The sequence below is a fragment of the Saimiri boliviensis genome, chromosome X, assembly GCF_048565385.1.
Source record: "Saimiri boliviensis isolate mSaiBol1 chromosome X, mSaiBol1.pri, whole genome shotgun sequence".
NCBI lineage: Eukaryota > Metazoa > Chordata > Mammalia > Primates > Cebidae > Saimiri > Saimiri boliviensis.
Window position 1 is genome coordinate 101,687,852 of NC_133470.1, and position 21,067 is coordinate 101,708,918.

Sequence of the window (21,067 nt, forward strand, 5' to 3'; positions counted from 1 at the left end):
GGAAGAGGAGCCTTGGGTCCTTGCATGGCCTAGTACTAACCTAAGTACTCCCTTGTTTTAAAAAAAAAAAAAATTATGGTGAAAGAAATCTGATCTGCAGCATGACCAGCATCTCCCTTGTATCTGAGTGTTCCTACACAGAATGTTTAAAATGAATAGAATCCCCTGTCCAGTATAACTCAAGAAAGCCATATTAGCATAAAAACATATCATACCAAAAGACATGAAAACACAGCTTCTATTTCAATAGCTGAAACTAGAGAGGAATTTTATTCTAACCCTTTTTTAAAAAATTATTTTCCAAGATTCTGTGTAGGCATGAGCTTGTAAGTCACGTGATTTTTTTTTTGGCAAAGGCCAACTCCACCCTAGTGTTGCTCATGTCAGCATCCACAACCACTTTGTCAGAGCCACATCGTTTATGTGCCTACCCAGTTGTCTACCGAGTAAAAAACTCAGCAGATTGTTTGGGGACATGTTGGACTTTAAGTATTCATCTGCCTTCCTCCTGATGTTTGGTACAGGTACACTGGGACTGACTTCAGAGAGTCCCTTGTCCATGACTGGTAGACTTCAAATGGCCTCAGAAAGACAGGACAACCAAGAAACCCTGGTAAAAATGATGAAATCCAGATAACCAAATGGACCCAGGGGTCTCTTCCTCGTTGTCCACTACCACATCCCTATCACGTCACCCACACACACCCACACCCACACAGGCACACACTTATACACTCTGTGGCCAGCAGCAGTCACAAGAGATTGCTTTGGGCCATGATCTGATTTAAAATACCAACGATATTATTTCTTTCATTCTGCCATATGCATGGGTCTGTGTCTAGAATCTGCTCTGTTTTATTGAGGCAATTTTCATTCCTGTTTTAATTTCTAAATCTATCATGTAAGTTCTCATATCAAGGTCAAGCTCCCTATCAAGGTTATTCCCACATGTGTTCTTGTTCATTTAATTGAATAATCGGCTCATTTTGTTTCATGACAAAATCATATGGAGGTTCATGACTGTGCTTGCACTGAATTCACAGAGCACTGAATTCATAGATTAAAATGGTGGCAGAAATGACATAGTAATTTTTCAATCTAAAAATAATGGTATAATAGTGTCAAACAGGCAATGTATAAACATGTTTCATGAATATTTCCAAGCATTAAAAAAAAGCATATTCAGATATGTTTGGTGGCCAGTGTAAACTGAATATATTATTCCTATTATTTCATAATTTATTCTTCAAGGAGCATACAACATCTTCTTTTATGTGTTTAACTTGTGTCTACCTTACATTTTTGTCAAACTGGGTGATTTCCTTGGTTAATAAGAGAAAGGCTATTTTCTGAATTCCTATTGTTAATAGATTGTTACATCAGCAATATGAAATAAAAAGTGGTCATTGAAAAAGATGATGGGGTTCTCTATTTAAAGGCATGAAAGCACTTTGGGAGGCTGTGGCAGGTGGATAGCCTGGGCTCAGGAGTTTGAGATCACCCTGGGCAAAATGGTGAAACCCTATGTCTACTAAAATAAAAAAATTTAGCTGGGTGTGGTGGCATGTGCCTGTAGTCCCAGATACTTGGGAGGCTGAGGCATTGCTTGAGCCCGAGAAGTGGCAGTGGCATTGAGCCGAGATCATGCCACTGCACTCCAGCTTAGGTTACAGAGTGAGACTCGGTCTCAACAAAATAAATAAGTAAATAATGTTAAAAGGTATGAAAAATATCTCTAAGAAATGGTAAATGAAGAAAAAACTTGCAAAACATTATGCATTTTATCATCCTATTTTTGTTTCTTCACGGAGCCATGTATAAAAGTAATGCAGAAAACAAGGTCTAGAAGAATTTACAGCATAGTGATGATGGAAGTTCTGATATAGGAATGCATGTTGGAGGGCTGTAAGAAAGGAGTTGGGACTATCAGTTGTATAAATGTCATTTTTGAGTGTATTTCCACAAAAAAGCATGGGAATATGTGTGCAAGCCAATTCTGTCAGTGTTTAAATGAAACAAGGCTCTTCAGAGGTATATATTTGAGGCATGGACAGGCAACACTAAGGCAGGTTGACCTACAGTCATTGTCTCACTTATTTCTTCCAAAAGAATTATTACTAACACTGGAACACAAGGAGCCTGGTCAGAGGGAATTCATCCAAAACCAAAAATCAACAAAAACGTAGACAATAAACCTGTCAATGGAGTTCAGGTTTATTTATTTACAATAAACCTGTCAATGGAAAGGGAACAGATAGAGCCAGGGAAGATCGTCAACCCTATCTGTGACTTTAAGAGGTTCTCCCTGCAGAGGAAAAGTGAAGAGGTGAAGACGTCTATTCTGTAGTCCTTTAGGCTCCCTTGGCGTCCCCTGTTTTACCAGCAATACAGTAATGAGAAGAATAACAACACCGGGAATACCAACATTACTCACCCTCCTCAGCTGAGCACTGCCTGCTTGCCAGGCACTTCTCCGAGTGCTTGATACATAGCAACTCATTTAGCCTCTTAACAGCTTGAGGTGGGTGCTACTGTCATTCCCATTTATCTAGGGCAGGAGACAGGCAGAGGAAAATTATGGAATTGTCACAAAGTCACATAGCTAGAATGTGGCAGTACCAAGATGTGAACCCAATTAGTCTGGATTTAGAGCCACAGCTTTCCACTTATTTAGGATGCCTCCTCTTTATCCCTGTGAAAGGCAAGCAGATGATTCTTCTCCCTCTACAATTTGTTTGGAACACTAAACATGCCCTAGGGGTCTTTACATGGTTCTACCTAGGGTAGAAGGAAAAACCTGGGGGACTGAGTCTTTCCTCCTGCTCAAACAACAGAGTTTGTGACTTGAGTCCCACTTACAGGCACTTGTACCTCAAGTTCTTCCCTTCTTATGTGAGACTGAGTAGGGAGCCAGCATGGAGGCAAGCCACATCTACTCATAATAGTCATTTTAATTCCTCAGGAAAACAGCACTATGAAAAACACAAAGCTTTGTCCTCACCATTATCCCTCTGAGAGCCTGGAAAACCCAGGTCCTGCCTCTGGACAATACCCCATATGGGTCCCACTTTAATGGTAACAGTATAGTTATTCTAGATCAGAGACTTGGAAGGGAATATGGCTTGAAACATATGAGAACTCTCTGTTAAATTTCTGCAATTAAACACCCCATTTACATGAATTGTGTATTATAAAAGTGATAATTACAGTCATGACCAATGCTGGATGTTGAGACTAAAGGAGAATAGGGAATCCTACCTTGTACTGAGTTCCCCTCTAGCTTTCACTGGGAGATTGGATCTTGAAGTCAAAATTGCTGATCATTGCCCAGTGGACCTGTGGAAATGCTATGAGCACTGTTAACAGATTTTGGCAACTCGTCTCACAGGAGAAGTTACCGAAATATTTTAACAGTTTTTTTGGCCTGTTAACAGAGTTTGCATGAGCCAGAGAATAGCTCTGAGGCCAAGATAACTGAGTGTCTGGGGAACAGATATTACTAAGTAATATCCACCCCCTCTGCTAGCACCTCCCACTCACTCACTGTATTCAGCCTTGAACCAGGAATAACCCCGCTGGTGGTGGCTAGTGTTCAGTTCTTGTCATTGCAAATGGTAACAAGGTTCTCAGCTGCACTGAGTCATCATGACTCCTTTTGGCACTCAACCAATCATGTCCTGGGACTCAGAAAAAAGTAGGAGAAAAAGAAAGTTAATTTTTCCTCTCCATTCTTACCATCTCTCCCAGACCAATTGCTACTTCTTTGGGAATTGTGGCTGCTCAGTGGTCAGGGAGATAAAACATCTAGATACATCCAGATAATGTAGCATCTTACTTGCCATCAACAAACTAATTGAAATCATGAACTCCAACCCTGCTGTATAATGATAGAGTGGGGACTGTCATTTGTCCAAATTAGTAAAATGTCATTACATACAGACATGGTTAAGAACATAGCCTCAAGAGACAAGTGGTATAATTTTTGATCCAAGCTCTGTGGGACTTTGGGCAAGTTCCTAAACCTCTGTGATCCTCGGGTTCCCCTTTTGTAAGGTAAAGATAACAATAGCACCTTCATTCTTGGGAATTTGCGAGGATTATATAAGAAGATATTACTAAAGCACTCAGAACAGTGGCCAACATACACTGGCCCTGAGCATTCTCTGCATGCCAGCCACTGTTCTGAGTCCTTTAGTAATATAATCTCATTTAATCCTCATACCCTTAGCATTTATCATGTGGTTATCTCAGCCAACCTCTCTGATTTAAGCAGTCACCATTGGAGATACAGTTCTTTGAAAGTGTGTCTCGTCAGTAGGGTTGGTTCCCCGCTCTTTCTCCCATTTCCAAAGAAGACATCTTAGAGTAAGGCAAAGCTCATGATCCTCACAGTAGCAGAAGGGGCAGGGCTCTTGAGTCTTAAGCTGGTCTCTGCACCATGGCTGATGGTCAGATCCTTGGCTATGGAATTGCTTGTGTTCACTCAGGAGAGAACACCCCATTTGTGTCCCTCAGAGTTCTGCTAGCATCTGTTGTTGAGAACCTCAACTGGGATAACACAGCATGTATTGTGTTCTCAGAGACCTAAGACAACTACCCTTGCAGCCATGCATGACCTCAATTCTGGTTCTCCCGATGTCCCAGTGTGGGCATCTGGGCCTGAAGCCCTGCTGCTGGTGATACTAATGGGGCTCAGGTGAGTCATGACCTCAAGTCACTTGCAAGACCGTGAGTCCCAATAGTCTACAGACACACTGACCTTTTTTACTGACCTTTAGCCTCAAAGTTTCCTCAACTTTGATGTCAAGGTTCAAAGGCCTTGATTAAGGCCTTTGTATTAGTTTTCTGTTGCTGCTCTAACAGATAACCATGAACTTTAGTAGCTTAAAATGACACAAATATGTTAACATTATGAAAGTCAGAATTCTAAAATGAGTTGAGAGAATTATGTTCCTTTTGGCAGCTCTAGGAAAGAACATATTCCCTTACCTTTTCCAGCTTCTATATACTGCCCATGTTCACTGGTTGCTGGTTTTCATCACATCAACCTCTGCTTCTGTAGTCACATCTCATTCCCCAAATCTGACACAAAAGTCATTAGACATGAGCTCCTGTGTCAACATCCTGACATCTATTCCAGCTTTCTCTGCCTACTCTTCTGTAACAATGGAGAGATGTCCAAGCCCTTATCCAAATCCCTCCACTATGCACATGGCCTTCATGAAGATTTTGCCTTCGTGGGGACTTCACTCTTACATAAACATCCAACACTAAGTGCTTCTCTTCCTATATTAGTAATGTTTCTTCTTTCCAATTAATCAAAATAAAAACAATTCTAGAATCTATTTAAAAATATAAAATTATGCCAGGCGTGGTGGCTCAAGCCTGTAATCCCAGCACTTTGGGAGGCCGAGGCGGGTGGATCACGAGGTCAAGCGATCGAGACCATCCTGGTCAACATGGTGAAACCCCGTCTCTACTAAAAATACAAAAAATCAGCTGGGCATGGTGGCGCGTGCCTGTAATCCCAGCTACTCAGGAGGCTGAGGCAGGAGAATTGCCTGAACCCAAGAGGCGGAGGTTGCGGTGAGCTGAGATTGCACCATTGCACTCCAGCCTGGGTAACAAGAGCGAAACTCCGTCTCAAAAAAATAAAAAATAAAAAATAAAATAAAATAAAATAAAATAAAATAAAATAAAATAATATAAATAAACCTTGCTATAATTTGAATATATCCCCTCCAAAATCCATGGGTTGGAAACTTAACTCCCAATATAGCAGTGCTGGGTGCTGTCGCCTTTGGGAAGTGATTAGGGCAGGAGAGTTCCAACTTCATGGATGCATGGATGGATGAACACTGTTATTAAAAGGGCTTGCAGGAGTGGATTCACCCACTTTCACTTTTCTGCCATATGAGGACACAGCATTCATCCTCTCTAGCACTTCTTCCTTATACCATGTGAGGATGCAGCAAGAAGGCCCTCCCCAGACCAGGGGTCAGCACCTTGATCTTGGACTTCACCAGCCTCCAGAACTTTGAGAAAATAAATTTCTGTTCTTTGTAAATTTACCTGGTCTGTGGTATTATTTTATAGCAGCTCAAAATGGACTAAGATAAACCCCCCTCAACCTTGATTCCCCTTAATTCTCATTTCTTGGCTCTGTAGTGATTACAAAACCTGACAAGACAAGCATAAAGACAGATAACCATAGATCAATTCCATTTATGGAGATGCAAAAATCATAAAGAAATATTACCAAGCAAATCCTATAATGCATTAGAAGAATTGTACATCATAACAAATGGAGATTATGCCCATAAAGTAAGAATGGCACAATATTAGGGAAATGACTCAAATTTTTCTCCATATTAAGAGTTCACAGGGAAAAAAATGAAGATCTTGAGGACGCTAAAACACAGTTGGAAACCATCACTGATCATTTTAAAAAGTCACCTAATATGAATAAACATTTATTTGCCAAAACCATCAAAAAATATTTCAAAACAATTGTCAGTATCATGCATATCCAATAAAACAGGAACCACATAACCAGATAAGGGTTATAAGCAGTTTTTCTTGTATTTCAAGATGCTTACTTTTTAAAAAAAATAATTTATTTATTTTACTTTTTTACATTTTAGCATTTCTAAGATCAAGAATACAATGACAAGATATATATACTTTAAATTGCTCTTATTAAATTAATGGTGTGCTTTAAGAATTGAGGATATTCTGTTCTAAAGGTCAATTAGTATGGATTAAGAACATATGTTTTATTTTCTAGATTCTAAGATCTTTTTAAGGCTCTGAAATTATACCATTTTTATTATATATGTCAAAAATTTTGTGGGGAGGTGGGAAGAGATAGCATGGGGAGAAATGACAGATACCGGTGAGGGGACGGAAGGCAGCAAACCACACTGCCATGTGTGTACCTATGCAACAATCTTGCATGTTCATCACATGTACCCCAAAACCTAAAATGCAATAAAAAACAAAAAACAAAAAAAACAAAAAAAACCCAAAAAAACAAAACAAAACAAAAAAAATTTTGACAAATATCTGTATTGAAGTTGCAAATATAAGTTTTAAAACTAAGAAACAGTAGGTAGAATGTTAAAATATCTAGAATAGAGAATGCCAAAAAGATTCTCACACTGGCTGCTCTATTTTGACTCTCATCCTTCAAAACTAAACACTATGGTATAATGAAAAATACCACTGACTAAGAGACCAAAGTTCTACTTCAGGTTTGACCAAGAATTAACTGTGTGCCCATTACTTCCATTTCAGGTCCTCATGACTTCTGAGCTGATCTTCTGTAGAACCATATTGATCCCCCCAACTTTACCTTAATCCTTAGACATTTCAGTAAATTCCCTAACCACCTCCACAATCATTCAAAATATATTTGTGGCCTCATGTAATGGCCAAAAAGACCACTCCTCATAGGAAGATACCTACTACATTTCTTACCTTTATTACAAAGCAGTTTCCATCCGGGCCTGGAAATCTCTATGCCCTTGTCCTCAATGCACCAGATTACATACTTCAGAGCTCTGCTCTGGTACACTTGATAAAGCACATTACAGAACTACAAGCTTATTTGATAATGCTTGTGTTTGTTGCATATAATGCAAAGTGAGAACTTCTACAACAAAATAATTAATTCAAAGACCATAAGTACTTTACAGAATCCAAGATACCAAAGCAACAAACATGTTTCACGAGGATAGAAACAAGGGTTGCTCAAGAGAACTCTATGATAGGTATTCTAAATAATGTTCTGTATACAGAAATGGCAATAATGAAACTTAGAGGAAAATCACTGAGTTTTGTAATCTAGTTCCAAAGTCCAAATTATCAGGAAGAATACCTGATTGGCTCATCTAGGGTGAGGTCACAAGTATTAGACCAAGTAGCAGTGGCCATGGGATTCAGTCACACAGACAACAGAATGTATGTGCTGTTGGAAGGTCTCAGAGAAAAGGAATCTGTTGGACAGAATGACCAGTCTGTGACTACCGCCATTTTTCATGACTGCATATCAACACACATTACAGACATAACTTAGTGAGAGAAAACATCTCTCTGTTTTCCTTCATGTATTATGAAAAAAAATCTTCTAACAAAGAAAAGTCCAGGGCTGGATAGGATCATTGCTAAATTCTACCAAATACATAAAGAAGTAATACCAATCCTTCTCAAATCATTTCAAAAAAATACTGAAGAGAAGGGAATTCTCCCTAACTCATTCTACAAGGCCAGCATTACCCTGATACCAAAACCAGACAAGGACCTAGTAAAAAAGAAAACTATAAGCTAATATCCCTGATGAGCATAGACACAAATATCCTCAACAAAATAGTAGCAAACTGAATTCAACAGCACATCAAAAAAGATAATACACAATGACAAGTGGGATTTATATTAGGAAATGTAAGAATGGTTTAACATACACGAATCAATAAATGTGATACATCACATGACCAGAATGAAGGACAAAAACCACATTATCATCTTGATACATGCAGAAAAAGCATTTGATAAGACTCAACATCCCTTTACGATAAAAAAAAAAAAAAAACTCACAACAAACTACACAGGGAGGTAGCATATCTAAAAATAATAAAGGCTACATATGACAAAACCACAGGTAAGAGCATAATGAGGAAAAGTTGAAAGCCTTTCCTCTAAGAACTGGAACAAGTTAAGGGTGCCCATTTTCATGACTCCTATTCAACATAGTGCTGGAAGTCCAAGCCAGATAAATCATGCAAGAAAAAGAAACAAAACATACCCAAATTTGAAAATAGGAAGCCAAACTGTTTCACTTTGTGGGTGGCATAATCTTATATTTAGAAAAATCAAAAGACTCCATGAATAAACTCTTAGAGCTGATAAATAAATGTGATAAAGTTGCAGGATACAAAATCAACATACAAAAATCAGTACTGTTTCTCTACACTGATAATGAAATCGCTGAAAAAGAAAGCAAGAAGGCAATCCCACTTCCGTTGACTACAAAAATATAAAATACCTAGGAATAAATCTAACCAAGGAGATGAAAGATTTCTGCAAGCAAAACTACAAAACATAACAAAATGCTGATGAAGGAAATTGAAGAGGACACAAACAAATGGAAAGACATTCCATGCTCATGGATCAAAAGAATTTATATTGTTAAAATAACCATATTGCCCAAAGCAATCTACAGATTCAAAATGCTAATGCCATTTTTTCACAGAAATAGAAAAAAAATCTTAAAATTCATATGGAACAACACCATCAACAAATAGCCAGAATAGCCAAAGCAAACCTAAACACAAAGAATAAAGCTGGTAGCATCACACTACGTGATTTCAAAACACGTTTACAACTCTATCGTAACCAAGACAGTATGGAATTAGTATAAAAATAGACACTTAGACCAACGTAAAATATAGAGAACTCTAAGATAAATTTATATATTTACAGCCAACTGATTTTCAACAGAGGCTCCAACAACATACACTGAGGAAATGACACCCTCTTTAATAAATGGTGCTGAGAAAATTGGATATCCATATGTGGAGGAAGAAAATTAGACCCCTACCTCTAACCATATACAAAAATCAACTCAAGATGGATTAAAGACTTAAACTTAAGACCCAAAACTATAAAACTAGTAGAAGAAAACATAGGGAAAATTCTTCTGGACATTGGCCTAGGTGAAGACTTTATGGCTAAGGCTTCAAAAGTACAGACAACTAAAACAAAAAGAGACAAAAAGGACTATATTAAACCAAAAATCTCTGCACAGCAAAGGAAAAAAATCAGTTGAGTGGAGAGATAACCTGTTGAATGGGTAAAAATATGTTCAAACTAGATGATATCCTGAAGAGTATTTTCCAGCTTGGATTCATTCTCTCTGTCACATTCAGGTACACCTATCAAATGTAGATTAGGTCTTTACACATAGTCCCATATTTCTTGGAGACTGTTCATTCCTTTTTATCCTTTTTTCTCTAATCTTGCCTTCTCGTTTTATTTCACTGAGTTGATCTTCGACCTCTGATATCCTTTCTTCTGCTTGGTCAATTCGGCTGTGCATGCTTCGCGAAGTTCTCATGTTGTGTTTTTCAGCTCCATCAATTCACTTATATTCCTCTCTAAGTTGTCTATTCTCATTAGTATTTCATCAAATCTTTTTGCAACATTCTTAGTTTCTTTGCATTGGGTTAGAACATGTTCTTTTAGCTCACAGAAGTTTCTTATTACCCACCTTCTGAAGCCTGATTCTGTCAATTCATTACACTCATTCTCCATTCAGCCTTGTACCCTTGCTGGTGAGGAGTTGTGATCCCTTGTAGGAGGAGAGGTGTTCTGGTTTCGGGTGCTTTCATCATTTTTGTGCTGGTTTCTTCCCATCTTTGTGGATTTATCCACCCATTATCTTTGAAGTTGTTGACTTTCAGATTGGGTCTCTGAGTGGACGTCCAGTTTGTTGATGATGAAGTTATTTCCTTCTGTTTCTTAGTTTTCCTTCTAACAGTCTGGCCCCTCTGCTGTAGGACTGCTGAGGTCCACTCCAGGCCCTGCTTGCCTGGGGACCACCTGCAGTGGCTGCAGAGCAGTGAGGGTTGCTGCCAGTTTCTTCTGCTATCTTTGTCCCAGAAGGATACCCGCCAAATGTCAGTCTGAGCTCTCCTTTATGAGGTGACTCTTTGGATATATGGGGGTCAGGGAGCTGCTTGAGGAGACAGTCTGTCCTTTACAGAAGCTCAAGTGCTGAGTTGTGAGCTCTGTTGTTCATTTAGAGCTGCTGGGCAGGTACGTTTAAGTCTGCTGCAGCAGAACTCATAAACCCCCATTTTTTTTCCCCAGGTGCTCTGTCATGGGTAGTTAGGGCTTTATTTATGAGTTTCTGTTGTGCTGCTGCCTTTTTATCAGGGCTGCCCTGCCCAGCAAGGAGGCAGCCTAGTCACTGTCTGCCTGCAAAGGCTTTGCTGAGCTGCTGTGGGCTCTGCCCAGCTGCCATGTGAACTTCCTTGCAGTCCTATTTACACAGGTGTAGTTAGAACTGCCTTGGCAAAACCGGCCTACCTCTGTAATGGTGGACTCTCTCTGCAGTGGCAGGTTGCCTTAGCAATGGCCAGCTGCCTCAGCGATGGCGGACTACCTCTGTAGTGGTGGAGTGCCTTGGTAATGGTGGACGCCCCTCCCCCACAGAGCTGGCCCTTTCCGGGTTCAGCTGTGCTTGCTGTGAAATTCTCAACCCAGAGCATTTCCAATTGCTGTTTTTTTGTGGGGGTGGGACCAGCCGAGCCTAATCACCTGGTTCCCTGCCTCAGAACCTTTTTTTTTAGTTGAATGGTTGACTGTTTCCCAGGTGTTCAAGTTGCCTGCAAACTATTCATCTGATAAGGGATTAACATTCAGAATATACCAGAAACTCAAACAAGTCAAGAATAATAAAACAAATAATCCCATTAAAAAGTGAGCAAAGGACATAAATGGACAATTCTCAAAAGAAGACATACAAATGACAAACTAGTATATGAAAAAAATGCTCAACATCACTAAACATCAGGGAAATACAAGTCAAAACCACAATGAGATACCACCTTACTCCAGTTTGAATGGCTACTATTAAAAGACCAAAAATAAAAAAAATAAAAAAAAGTCACAGATGCTGGCAAAGACGTGGAGAAAAGAGAACTCTTATACACTTTTGTGGGAATGGAAATTAGTACAAACGCTATAAAAAAACAGTATAAAGATTTCTCAAAAAAAAACTAAAAATGTACCTACCATATGATCTGGCAATCCCACTGCTGAGTGTCTATCCAAAGGAAAAGAAATCAGTATGTCAAAAGGATACCTGTACTCGTATGTTTATCACAGCACTATTCACAGTGGCAATGATATGGAATAAATCTAGGTGTCCATCAGTGGATGAGTGGAAAAAGAAAATGTGGTGTATATACACTATGGAATACTATTTGACCATAAAAAATGCTGCAATCCATGTTGCAGCAACATGGATGGAATTCGAGGTGACTGTGTTAAGTGAAATGAGCCAGGTACAGAAAGGCAAATATTTCATGTTCTCATTCATGTGTGAGAGCAAAAAGAAAAAAATTTATCTCATGGAGGAAGAGAATGGAATAACAGACTAGAGCCTGGAAGGGTGTGTTGGTAGGAGATGATAAAGAGAAGTTGGTTAATAAGTACAAACATACAGGTAGATGGAAGGGGTAAGTTCTAACATTTGATAGCAAAATAAGGTGACTATAGTTAACATCAAATGTACTGTGTGTTCCAAAATAGCTGAGAGAGAATTTGTTATGTTTCCAACAGATAGAAATGATAAATACTTGAAGAGATGGACACCCCAAATGCCCTTACTTGATTATTACATAGTCCCTGCATGTAACAAAATATCACATGTACCCCATAAACATGTACAAAATTATCAATTAAAAAATCAAGCCATGTCCTGAATGGACCTGGGGGACATTTTGCTAAGTGAAATGAGCCAGACACAGAAAGGCAAATACTGCATTGATCTCACTTCTATGTGGAGTCTAAAAACGTTGAACTCATAGAAGCAGAGAAGAGAATGGTGGCTGCCAGGGCTTAGAATGGTGGGGGGAGATGTTGGTCAAAGTATACGAAATTTTAGTTAGAAAAGAGAAACAACTTCAACAGATCTGTTGTTCACCATGTTACCTACAGCTAGTAACTAACTGTATTATATTCTTAAAAACTGCGAAAAGAGTAGATTTTAAGTGTTCTCACCATATACCAGAAAAGTATGTAATATAATCAGCTCAATTCAGCCATTTCACAACGTATACACATTTCAGAGCATGATGTTGTACATGACATAATTTTTATTTATCAATGAAAAATGAATTAATTTAAAAGATTGGGCTATTTCCCATTGTGGCTTAGAGTCTACACCCAGCCCTCTTTCTTCCTGACTGCCTTACTGCTGCCAGCTGCTGATTGCACCTTCAGAGTCTCAGCCTTCTTCGCCGAGTTTTGCTGGCTCACTCCTCATCTCAGTTCATTCACTCTCCTTACCAATATCTACTGCCGTGTGTTGCAAGGCCTGAAATTCCATGTGCTGCCTTGGCATAGTTTAGCCTCACTGGGCATTAAAGTCCTAGCCACAATTTTCCCTGCTCTCATCAGATATGCTCCCTACCAAGAGGGAAAAGCTCACTTAGCTATATCCCCTATCAGCCATATCAGCTGCTTATCCCCTGGTATTCAACCAAAAAGACTGATTCTCTGCCAGCTGGTAGAGCTACTGTTTTATCTTGAACTGCAGGAAAATAGTAACCAACACCAGAGTATCCAGGCAACTTTCCCACCAATAGCACACCCAGGAGGCCCTTCTACCTGGATGTCCTCTAACCCTCCCCCTCCAAGCTACAATCAGTTGCATACTCTGAGGAGAGGCTTGTGGCTCTATTTGGGCAATGCTGAATCAGAGCAGGGAAAGCAAAGGTGACAGGGACAAGGAGGAGAGTTAAATGGACATAGAGGAGTTAAATTTTCTATCTCATACAGATCTTGGCTAAGGTGAGAGAGAATAACAGTCCCTTAGCTATAGGTGGGGAAGGGGACACAGGAAGGGGCCTTGGGGAATGCTGGACAGGTTGTGAGAACACAGAGAATTGGGGAGGAGAGGTGGAGGGGACAGAAAGACTGCTTGCAGGCTTATTTTGCAGCTCACATTAAAAGACAAGAGAAATACTTGGAATTTGTGATGGTTTTAAGGGTTCCTTTTATGTTAATTTCATCTTATTCCTAACTTAAACTTGCCCATATCCATTATGGCTCTGACCTCATTGCTCTCCCTGTCCCCTCTTCAGCTTAAGCTCCCACTTCTCTGTCACCAATTGTGCACACTGTTCCTATTTTAGGTTTCCTGGAGTATCTGACTTGCTCAGGATATTTCCTGGGGACAGAGCTTTTTCAGTGGGAGCCATCTGATACATCTTGTTAGACTATTGGGTGGTTTCACTTCAGGAAAATTAATTCTCTTTGATTGACTGTGGCCTGAAGGTTTGTTTGATGTGACACGAAGGTTTGTTTGATGTGACACCAGGGCATTCTACTTTCCTGGGGACACTAAACAGAGCAGTTGCTCCTGAAAGGCTCTGTGGACATGGCATCTACAATAATGAAACACGTCCCAAACCCCCAGCCCAGAACATTGTTGGTCTGCTCTTAAACAATGTCTTTTCACTAGGACAAGCATTAAGTTTTAGAGGGGAACACCAGGGCTGTCTCTCCAAAATGGCTAGGGAGAAGAGTCTTTGGTTCTTGAATGCCAAGTACTACATCACTTCAGCTTCATAGAGATTTTCAAATTGATGGTGAAGGAGATCTGGTGTGCAGCATGATCTCACCCTCTCCCCTGTGTCTGAGCACCCCTGCACAGCGTGTTAGGATGAACAGAAATCCCTTCCAGTGTAACCCAAGAACGCCCTGTCAGCAAACGCACATCCAATCCAAAGGAGTGAAATGACAGACTCTGATTTAGTGGTTCAAACATGGGAGAACTTTATTGTTCTAATTATATTTAACTTCTCAAAATTCTGGGCAGGCCTCAGCACATAAGCCCCATGACTTTTTGTCCAAGGCCATGTTCACTCTGGAGTTGCTTTATGACAGCATCCACAACCACCTTGACAGGTCGATGTCACTTCTGTGCCTGCCCAGTTGTCTGTTGATTAAAAAGATCAGCACATTTTTGGTGGGCTTCTTGCATTTGAAGGCTTTGTCAGGCTTCTTGATGTTCAGTGCGGTCTCGCTGGGAGCAGCTTTAGGGAGTTCTTTATCCATGACGCAGTGGCTCCAAACAACCTCAGGAAGACAGCTTATCTAAGTATACTTGTTAGAGCACTTCCACCAGGGGTGATATAAATCCCTATTACCTCCAGTTGGCCTTGGGTCGTGTCCATCATGCTCTAAGGGTAAGACAAAAAGCCACCAAGGCAGGGTCATGGTAACTGCCATAAGCAGCCCTGTAGATGCAAAGGTGAGACGTAGCTCTGCAAGGCCAGAGTCAAAATACATGTCAGTGTCAGAATGCTTTTGGCACTGTCTGTTCCTTAAATAGGTCAATACTCACTGTTTGTGAAAATCCTCATTGAACTGGAGCTACATTTCCTCTCTATAGTTAGCATGTTTTAAATGTTTTGCCGATTATCAATTTTAATTGGAAACCAGATGTAGGAACTCTGTCCCAGAGAGTTGTGAGATGAGTGGTTAGCTATTGAAGGAACATTTGCATTGTAGGCATCAAAATCTTCCCCTTAGAGAGAAGAAAGCGGGATTTTTGTAGTTCGTCCTCCCTGCAGATGTGCCATGCTGGGTGCTGGGCACAGGTCTCGCCCTGGGATTTCATGGAGATCTTGGGCTGCATTTGTCAGGAACTCTATTCTTGCCATTCAGGCTAGAGGGGCCCAAGCTGCAGTGTCTCACCGGTTGCTGAAGGGTTCCTAAGCACGTGGAATACAAAGAGCCTCCTCCTTTCCAGGTCTCCCATAGCAGCTGGAACTTTATACATGTTCCTATCATTACCTTCTCTATGGAATGGGAGGAGTTGCTGGTTAGTTTGCTCCCAGCCACCTATGCCCATCCAGGCCCACACTCAGTACACTGTCCGCATACTGGGTGCCCCTATCCCCAGGGATTCTTAGAAATGCTGTTCTGGGTGATGACTCCATTTCAGCACTGACACAGCCACTGGCAACTACAGATGGCCTTCTCAAGCTTGTGTTGGGAGTCGAGTAATGAATCCTGTTTGTTGCAGTTCACATGGGACTCGCAATGCCCAGCTCCACTGATATTGCTTTTTGTTTTTCTTCTGTCTTCTGTATTACAAATCAGTGATTATTGATGAAATGCCAAGAAGCTACAACTTCCGGCTGCTCTGTTTTAGCATTATGTTATATGATTGGGGCCTCCTGTTCTGTTTAAGGTACCCAGCTGCTTATCCTCTCCATTAACTTTAAAAGAGTTGAATTAGGTGAGGCATAGTCCCTGTTTACAGCAATGCAGGCTATAGGGGCTTGAAAAGAGGCTATACTTAAATATATTCCTGGGAAACTTTTATGCTTATATATGTATATCACTGAGTATAAGCACCTAACCATTGCTGGTGGACATCTGGGAACCAACCATTAATCTGCTCCAGCTTCGCAGCTGGCTAGCCCTTCCCTGATCTATGCAAAATTTTGCACCACACTACCACATTGCACCCCCTCCCTTTTGTGATTTAGATTACAACTGACCACCATTAATGTTTAAATAGAGATCACAAGACTAATGGAATGCACTCTTTGTGGCAATAAGATACCAAATTATAAACAAGGCCTAAGGCCATGCCACTGAAGGGTTAAGTCCCACTCTGCTACATTTAAAGAATAAAGTACGTTCTAACTGCCACAAAACTTTTCTGTATCTGTAGCAGCTAAACAAGTATTGGCCTAGAGATAAGCAATATTGAAACAATTGCAGCTCACACACTGACTTACTGACCTCCACTCACCTGTTCCATAAGCCATAACTACAGCTTTAACTGTACAAGAGATTGATTTCAATAACTCGCTCCTGATAAGAGCCACTGAATATGAACTGATTCTGGCCAGTTTACAGAGGCTGCACACTGAATGCCTTCATATCCTTGCTTTATCTTTGATGTATAGGGCCTAAATGTAATGTATTTAAATGTTAAGTCTCTGCCCCAAAAGGAACATGAGATGCACGTAACATTCGTGTTTGCTTATCACACGTGCACATATCCCCCTTTCATGAATATTCGTAGCTCCCCTTTTGATCTGGTTAGACTCTGTGTCCCCACCCATATCTCATCTCAAATTGTAATCCCCATGTGTCGGGGAAGGGAAGTGATTGGATCATGGGGGCAGTTTCCTCAATGCTGTTCTCATGATAGTGAGTTCCCATGAGATCTGATGGTTTTATAAATGGCAGTTTTTCCTCTGCTCTCACGTCTCTCCTGCTGCCTCGTGAAGATGGTGCCTGCTTCCCTTTCACCTTCTGCCATAATTCTAAGTTTCCTGAGGCCTCCCAGCCATGCAGAACTGTGAGTCAATTAAACCTCTTTCCTTTATAAATTATCCAGTCTCGCATATTTCTTAATAGCAGTGTGAGAACAGACTAATACGGTAAATTGGTCCCAAAGAGAGTGGGGTGCTACTATAAAGCTACCCAAAAATGTGGAAGCAACTTTGGAAATGGGTAACAGTCAGAGGTTAGAACCATTTGGAGAGCTCAGAAGTTAGAAAAATGGGGGAAGTTTGGAACTTCCTAGAGACTTGTTGAATGGTTTTGACCAAAATGCTGATAGTGATGTGGACAATGAAGTCCAGGTTGAGGTGGTCTCAGCTAGAGATGAGGGACTAATGGGAAACTGGAGCAAAGTTGACTCTTGCTATGCTTTAGCAAAGAGACTGGTGACATTTTGCCCCAGCATAGAGATCTGTGGAATTTTGAACTTGAGAGAGATGATTTAGGGTATCTGGTGGAAGAAATTTCTAAGCAGCAAAGCATTCAAGAGATGATAGAGCGTAAAAGTTTGGAAAATTTATAGGCTGACCATGTAGTAGAAGAGAAAACCCCATTTTCTGAGGAGAAATTCAAGCCAGCTGCAGAAATTTGCAAAGGTAAAGAGAAGTTGAATGTTAATCACCAAGACAATGGGGAAAATGTCTCTGGGGCATGTCAAGATCTCCATGGCAGCCCCTCCCACCAAAGGCCCATATGTCTAGAAGGAAAAAATAGTTTGGTGGGCCGGGATGGCCTGGGGCTTGCTGCTTGGTGCAGCCTTAGAACTTGGTACCCTGTGTCCCAGCCACTCCAGCTCCATCCAGGGCTGAAAGGGGCCAAATTACAGTTTGGGCCATTGCTTCAAAAGGTGCAAGCCCACGCCCCTATTCTGGGTTCTAGTGGTGCCTGGTTATGCCTCCTCTGGCTCAGTCAAAACAATTTAATAAGGAAAGAATAGTCTTTCAACAAAGATGCTAGGTAAACTGAATATCCATATACAAAAGAAAGAAATTGTACCTCTATCTTATGCCATACACAAAAATTAACTCAAAATGGATGAAAGATCTAAATATATTAAGGGCTAACACTACAAAATATCTAAAAGAAAACACAGGTGTAAATGTTTGTGCCCTTGGATTAGGTGGTTGTTTTCTCAGATGTGACATAAGAAACCAAAGAAAAAATAGATAACGAGGCCATTACAAAATTAAAATCTTTTGTGCAGCAAAGGACACCATCAAGAATGTTGAAAGTTAACCCAGAATGGAAGAAAATTGTGTAAATTATATGTCTGTCTCATATCTAGAATATATAAACAATGATTACAACTCAATAAAAAAAGACAAATAACAAAAATTAGCAAAGGATCTGAAAAGAAGTTTCTCCAAAGAAAACATACAAATGACTAATAAGCACATGAAAATATGTTCAATATCATTAGTTACAAGGGAAATGCAAATCAAAGCACAATGAGAGGTCACAATACACCCACTAAGATGGATATAATAAAAAAGGCATATAATAACAAGTGTTGGCAAGAATGTAGAGAAATTAGAACCCTCACACAGTGCTGGGAGGATTGTAAAATGGTGTAGTCCCTTTGGAAAATAGTCTGACAGATCATCAAATGGTTGAATGTAAAGTTAATATGTGATCTAGCAATTACACCACTACAAATATATGTAAAATAAATAAAAATATATGTCCACACAAAATTTGTACACAAATGCTCATAGCAGCATTATACACAACAGTCAAAAATGGAAACAGTTTAAATATCAATTAACTGATGAATGGATAAGCATAATGTCATATATCCACACAATGACATATTATTAAGCAGTAAAAAAGAATGAAGTAATGGCACATGCTACAATATGGATGAAGCTTGAAACCATTATGCTTAAGGAAAGACAGGTGACACAAAAGATCACATGTCATATGATTTCATTGATATGAAATATCCAGGATAAAGAAATGTATAGAGAAAGAAAGTAGATCAGTGGTTGCCTATGATTAGTAGTGATGGGAAGGTGGGGGATGACAGGAAATGAGAAGTTAAAGCTGCATGGTTCAATATTTTTTGCGGGGGAGTTGAGTTAAATATTCTATAATTGATTGCCATGTTGTTACACAACTCTTTAAGTATATTTTAAAAACACTGATATTTTAAATACTTTAAATGAATGAATTATGTGATTTGTGAATTATATCATAATTTAGCTGTTTAAAAAATTCTAATTACTAGAAGCAGAAATCAAAGTCATGTTTAACAACTCACTATTATGAGGCCTTGATTTTGAAAACTACCAATTTTAGAATTGAATCTACTCTGAAGCTGTTCTTTGATTACTCCTTCAGCATGAAATGAAACTTTCAAAAATTCAGTTGTAGAATCAACAAAATCAATGAGGTAGTCCAAACTCTTGTCTCACAGCACATCATTTAATACAGCCATCTGTTGTTGTTCTTCATCAGTCTCTCCTCTTTTTTGGACAACTTCCTTTGTAGTCACATATTCCAGGGGGAGAGGTAACCCTTTTCTTCATTCTCATTTAACTACATCCTGTTTTCTTTTAAGTTGGTTTCTAGTTTTCCATATTTCTCAAAAATTGATGTACATCTCTAGTCTTCTAAGCTGCTATGGGCCGAATGTGTACACCCAAAACTCCTAGGTGGAATCCATAATCTTCAATGAGATGGTATTTGGAGATGGGGCCTTTGGCAGGTAATCAGGTTTAGATGGGGTCATTAGTATGGAGCCCCATGATGGGATTAATGCCCTTATGGAAAAAGGAAGAAGAGACATCAAATCTCACTCTGTCTCTGCATTTATACACCATGCAAAGGCCTTGAGAAGATGTGATTAGGAAGAAGACTCTCACCATAAACCCAACAACCATGCTGTCATCCTGATTTCAGACTTCCAGTTTCCAGACCATGAAAGATGTTTATTGGTTAAGCCTTCATCATTTTCAGATTCCTTTCTGTAAAGACTTCTTAGGTGTTTGCTATAGTTGTTTGTTTTACTCCATCCTCACTTTGCTCACTTAAAAATTACACATTCTTGGGTTTTAGGTTTAACTTTGGAAACTCTTTTTCCTTCTTTATCTTGCTCATCAGGACCTTATTCAAAATCACAATATTCTCTTCAAGATGCTTCCACCTATAAAGTTGTTTGCAGCTCAAGATCACACCTTGATTTATTGAGTGAATCAAGGTTGAAGTGTTTAGGGAAAAGAAAATGCCTTTTATCTGACCATCCTCACTGGTTAGTGATTCACTGAAATCTAAGCCTGGGAATAACAATGCCTTGACTTCATTGAATTATAAAATGTTAAGTTGAAAGTGCCTAAAATGAGGAATATAGTTTTGAAAGAACCATTCTGAGGATGATGCTCTGGTTAATCAAACATTTTTACTAAGTTTATATATCATAGATAATGCATTGTGTCCTTTTATACACCTTTGGGGAGCTTCAATTTTGAATGATGATTGAATTTAACCTAGTGTCATCTGCATTTATTTATAAAAAGCCAATCAGGTACTTTTTATTTTCTTTCTGGACATGCAGACATCTCTTCAGCTTGTCTGAGTGCTTTCTCACACTGGCTTCCAAAATATGTCAGTTTCGTCCCCATTGTAAAACTAAGCTACACATAGTTTCTCCTATTAGACTCACATTGGCAATTTTTACGCAAATGGCTCAACGCTCGGTAAATACTGAAAACTTGGAGAATACTGACAACACAAGATATTCAGTTTCTTAGAAAGACGGTTCTGTAAATATGAAATACTTACCTTACCCAGAGAACTTGGCTAAGCCCTGCAGGAGATAAAGATGGAAGATTTCTGTCCTCCAGGAAAAGCATAATGCAGTAGAGAAAGGACAGGATATGACAACAGGAGACCTAAATTCCTGACTAAAATCTGCCACTGGTAATCTATGTGACCCTGAACATGAAGTAGTAGGTGAAGTCATGTCATACCA

At 39.6% G+C, this 21,067-nt stretch overlaps 1 protein-coding gene across 1 annotated transcript; it reads right to left on the bottom strand.

Annotated features, from left to right (window-relative positions):
- Positions 1 to 14,667: 14,667 nt before the first annotated feature.
- LOC120361843 (embryonic testis differentiation protein homolog B-like) lies at positions 14,668 to 14,847 on the bottom strand. Its single transcript, XM_039464024.1, has one exon. It carries the CDS (start codon positions 14,845 to 14,847, stop codon positions 14,668 to 14,670), a length of 180 nt encoding a protein of 59 aa, XP_039319958.1.
- Between the last annotated feature and the right edge of the window lie 6,220 nt (positions 14,848 to 21,067).

Coding starts and splice junctions, on each gene's coding strand:
- LOC120361843 (XM_039464024.1), bottom strand. CDS start 14,847: ATGGATAAAGAACTCCCTAAAGCTGCTCCCAGCGAGACCGCACTGAAC.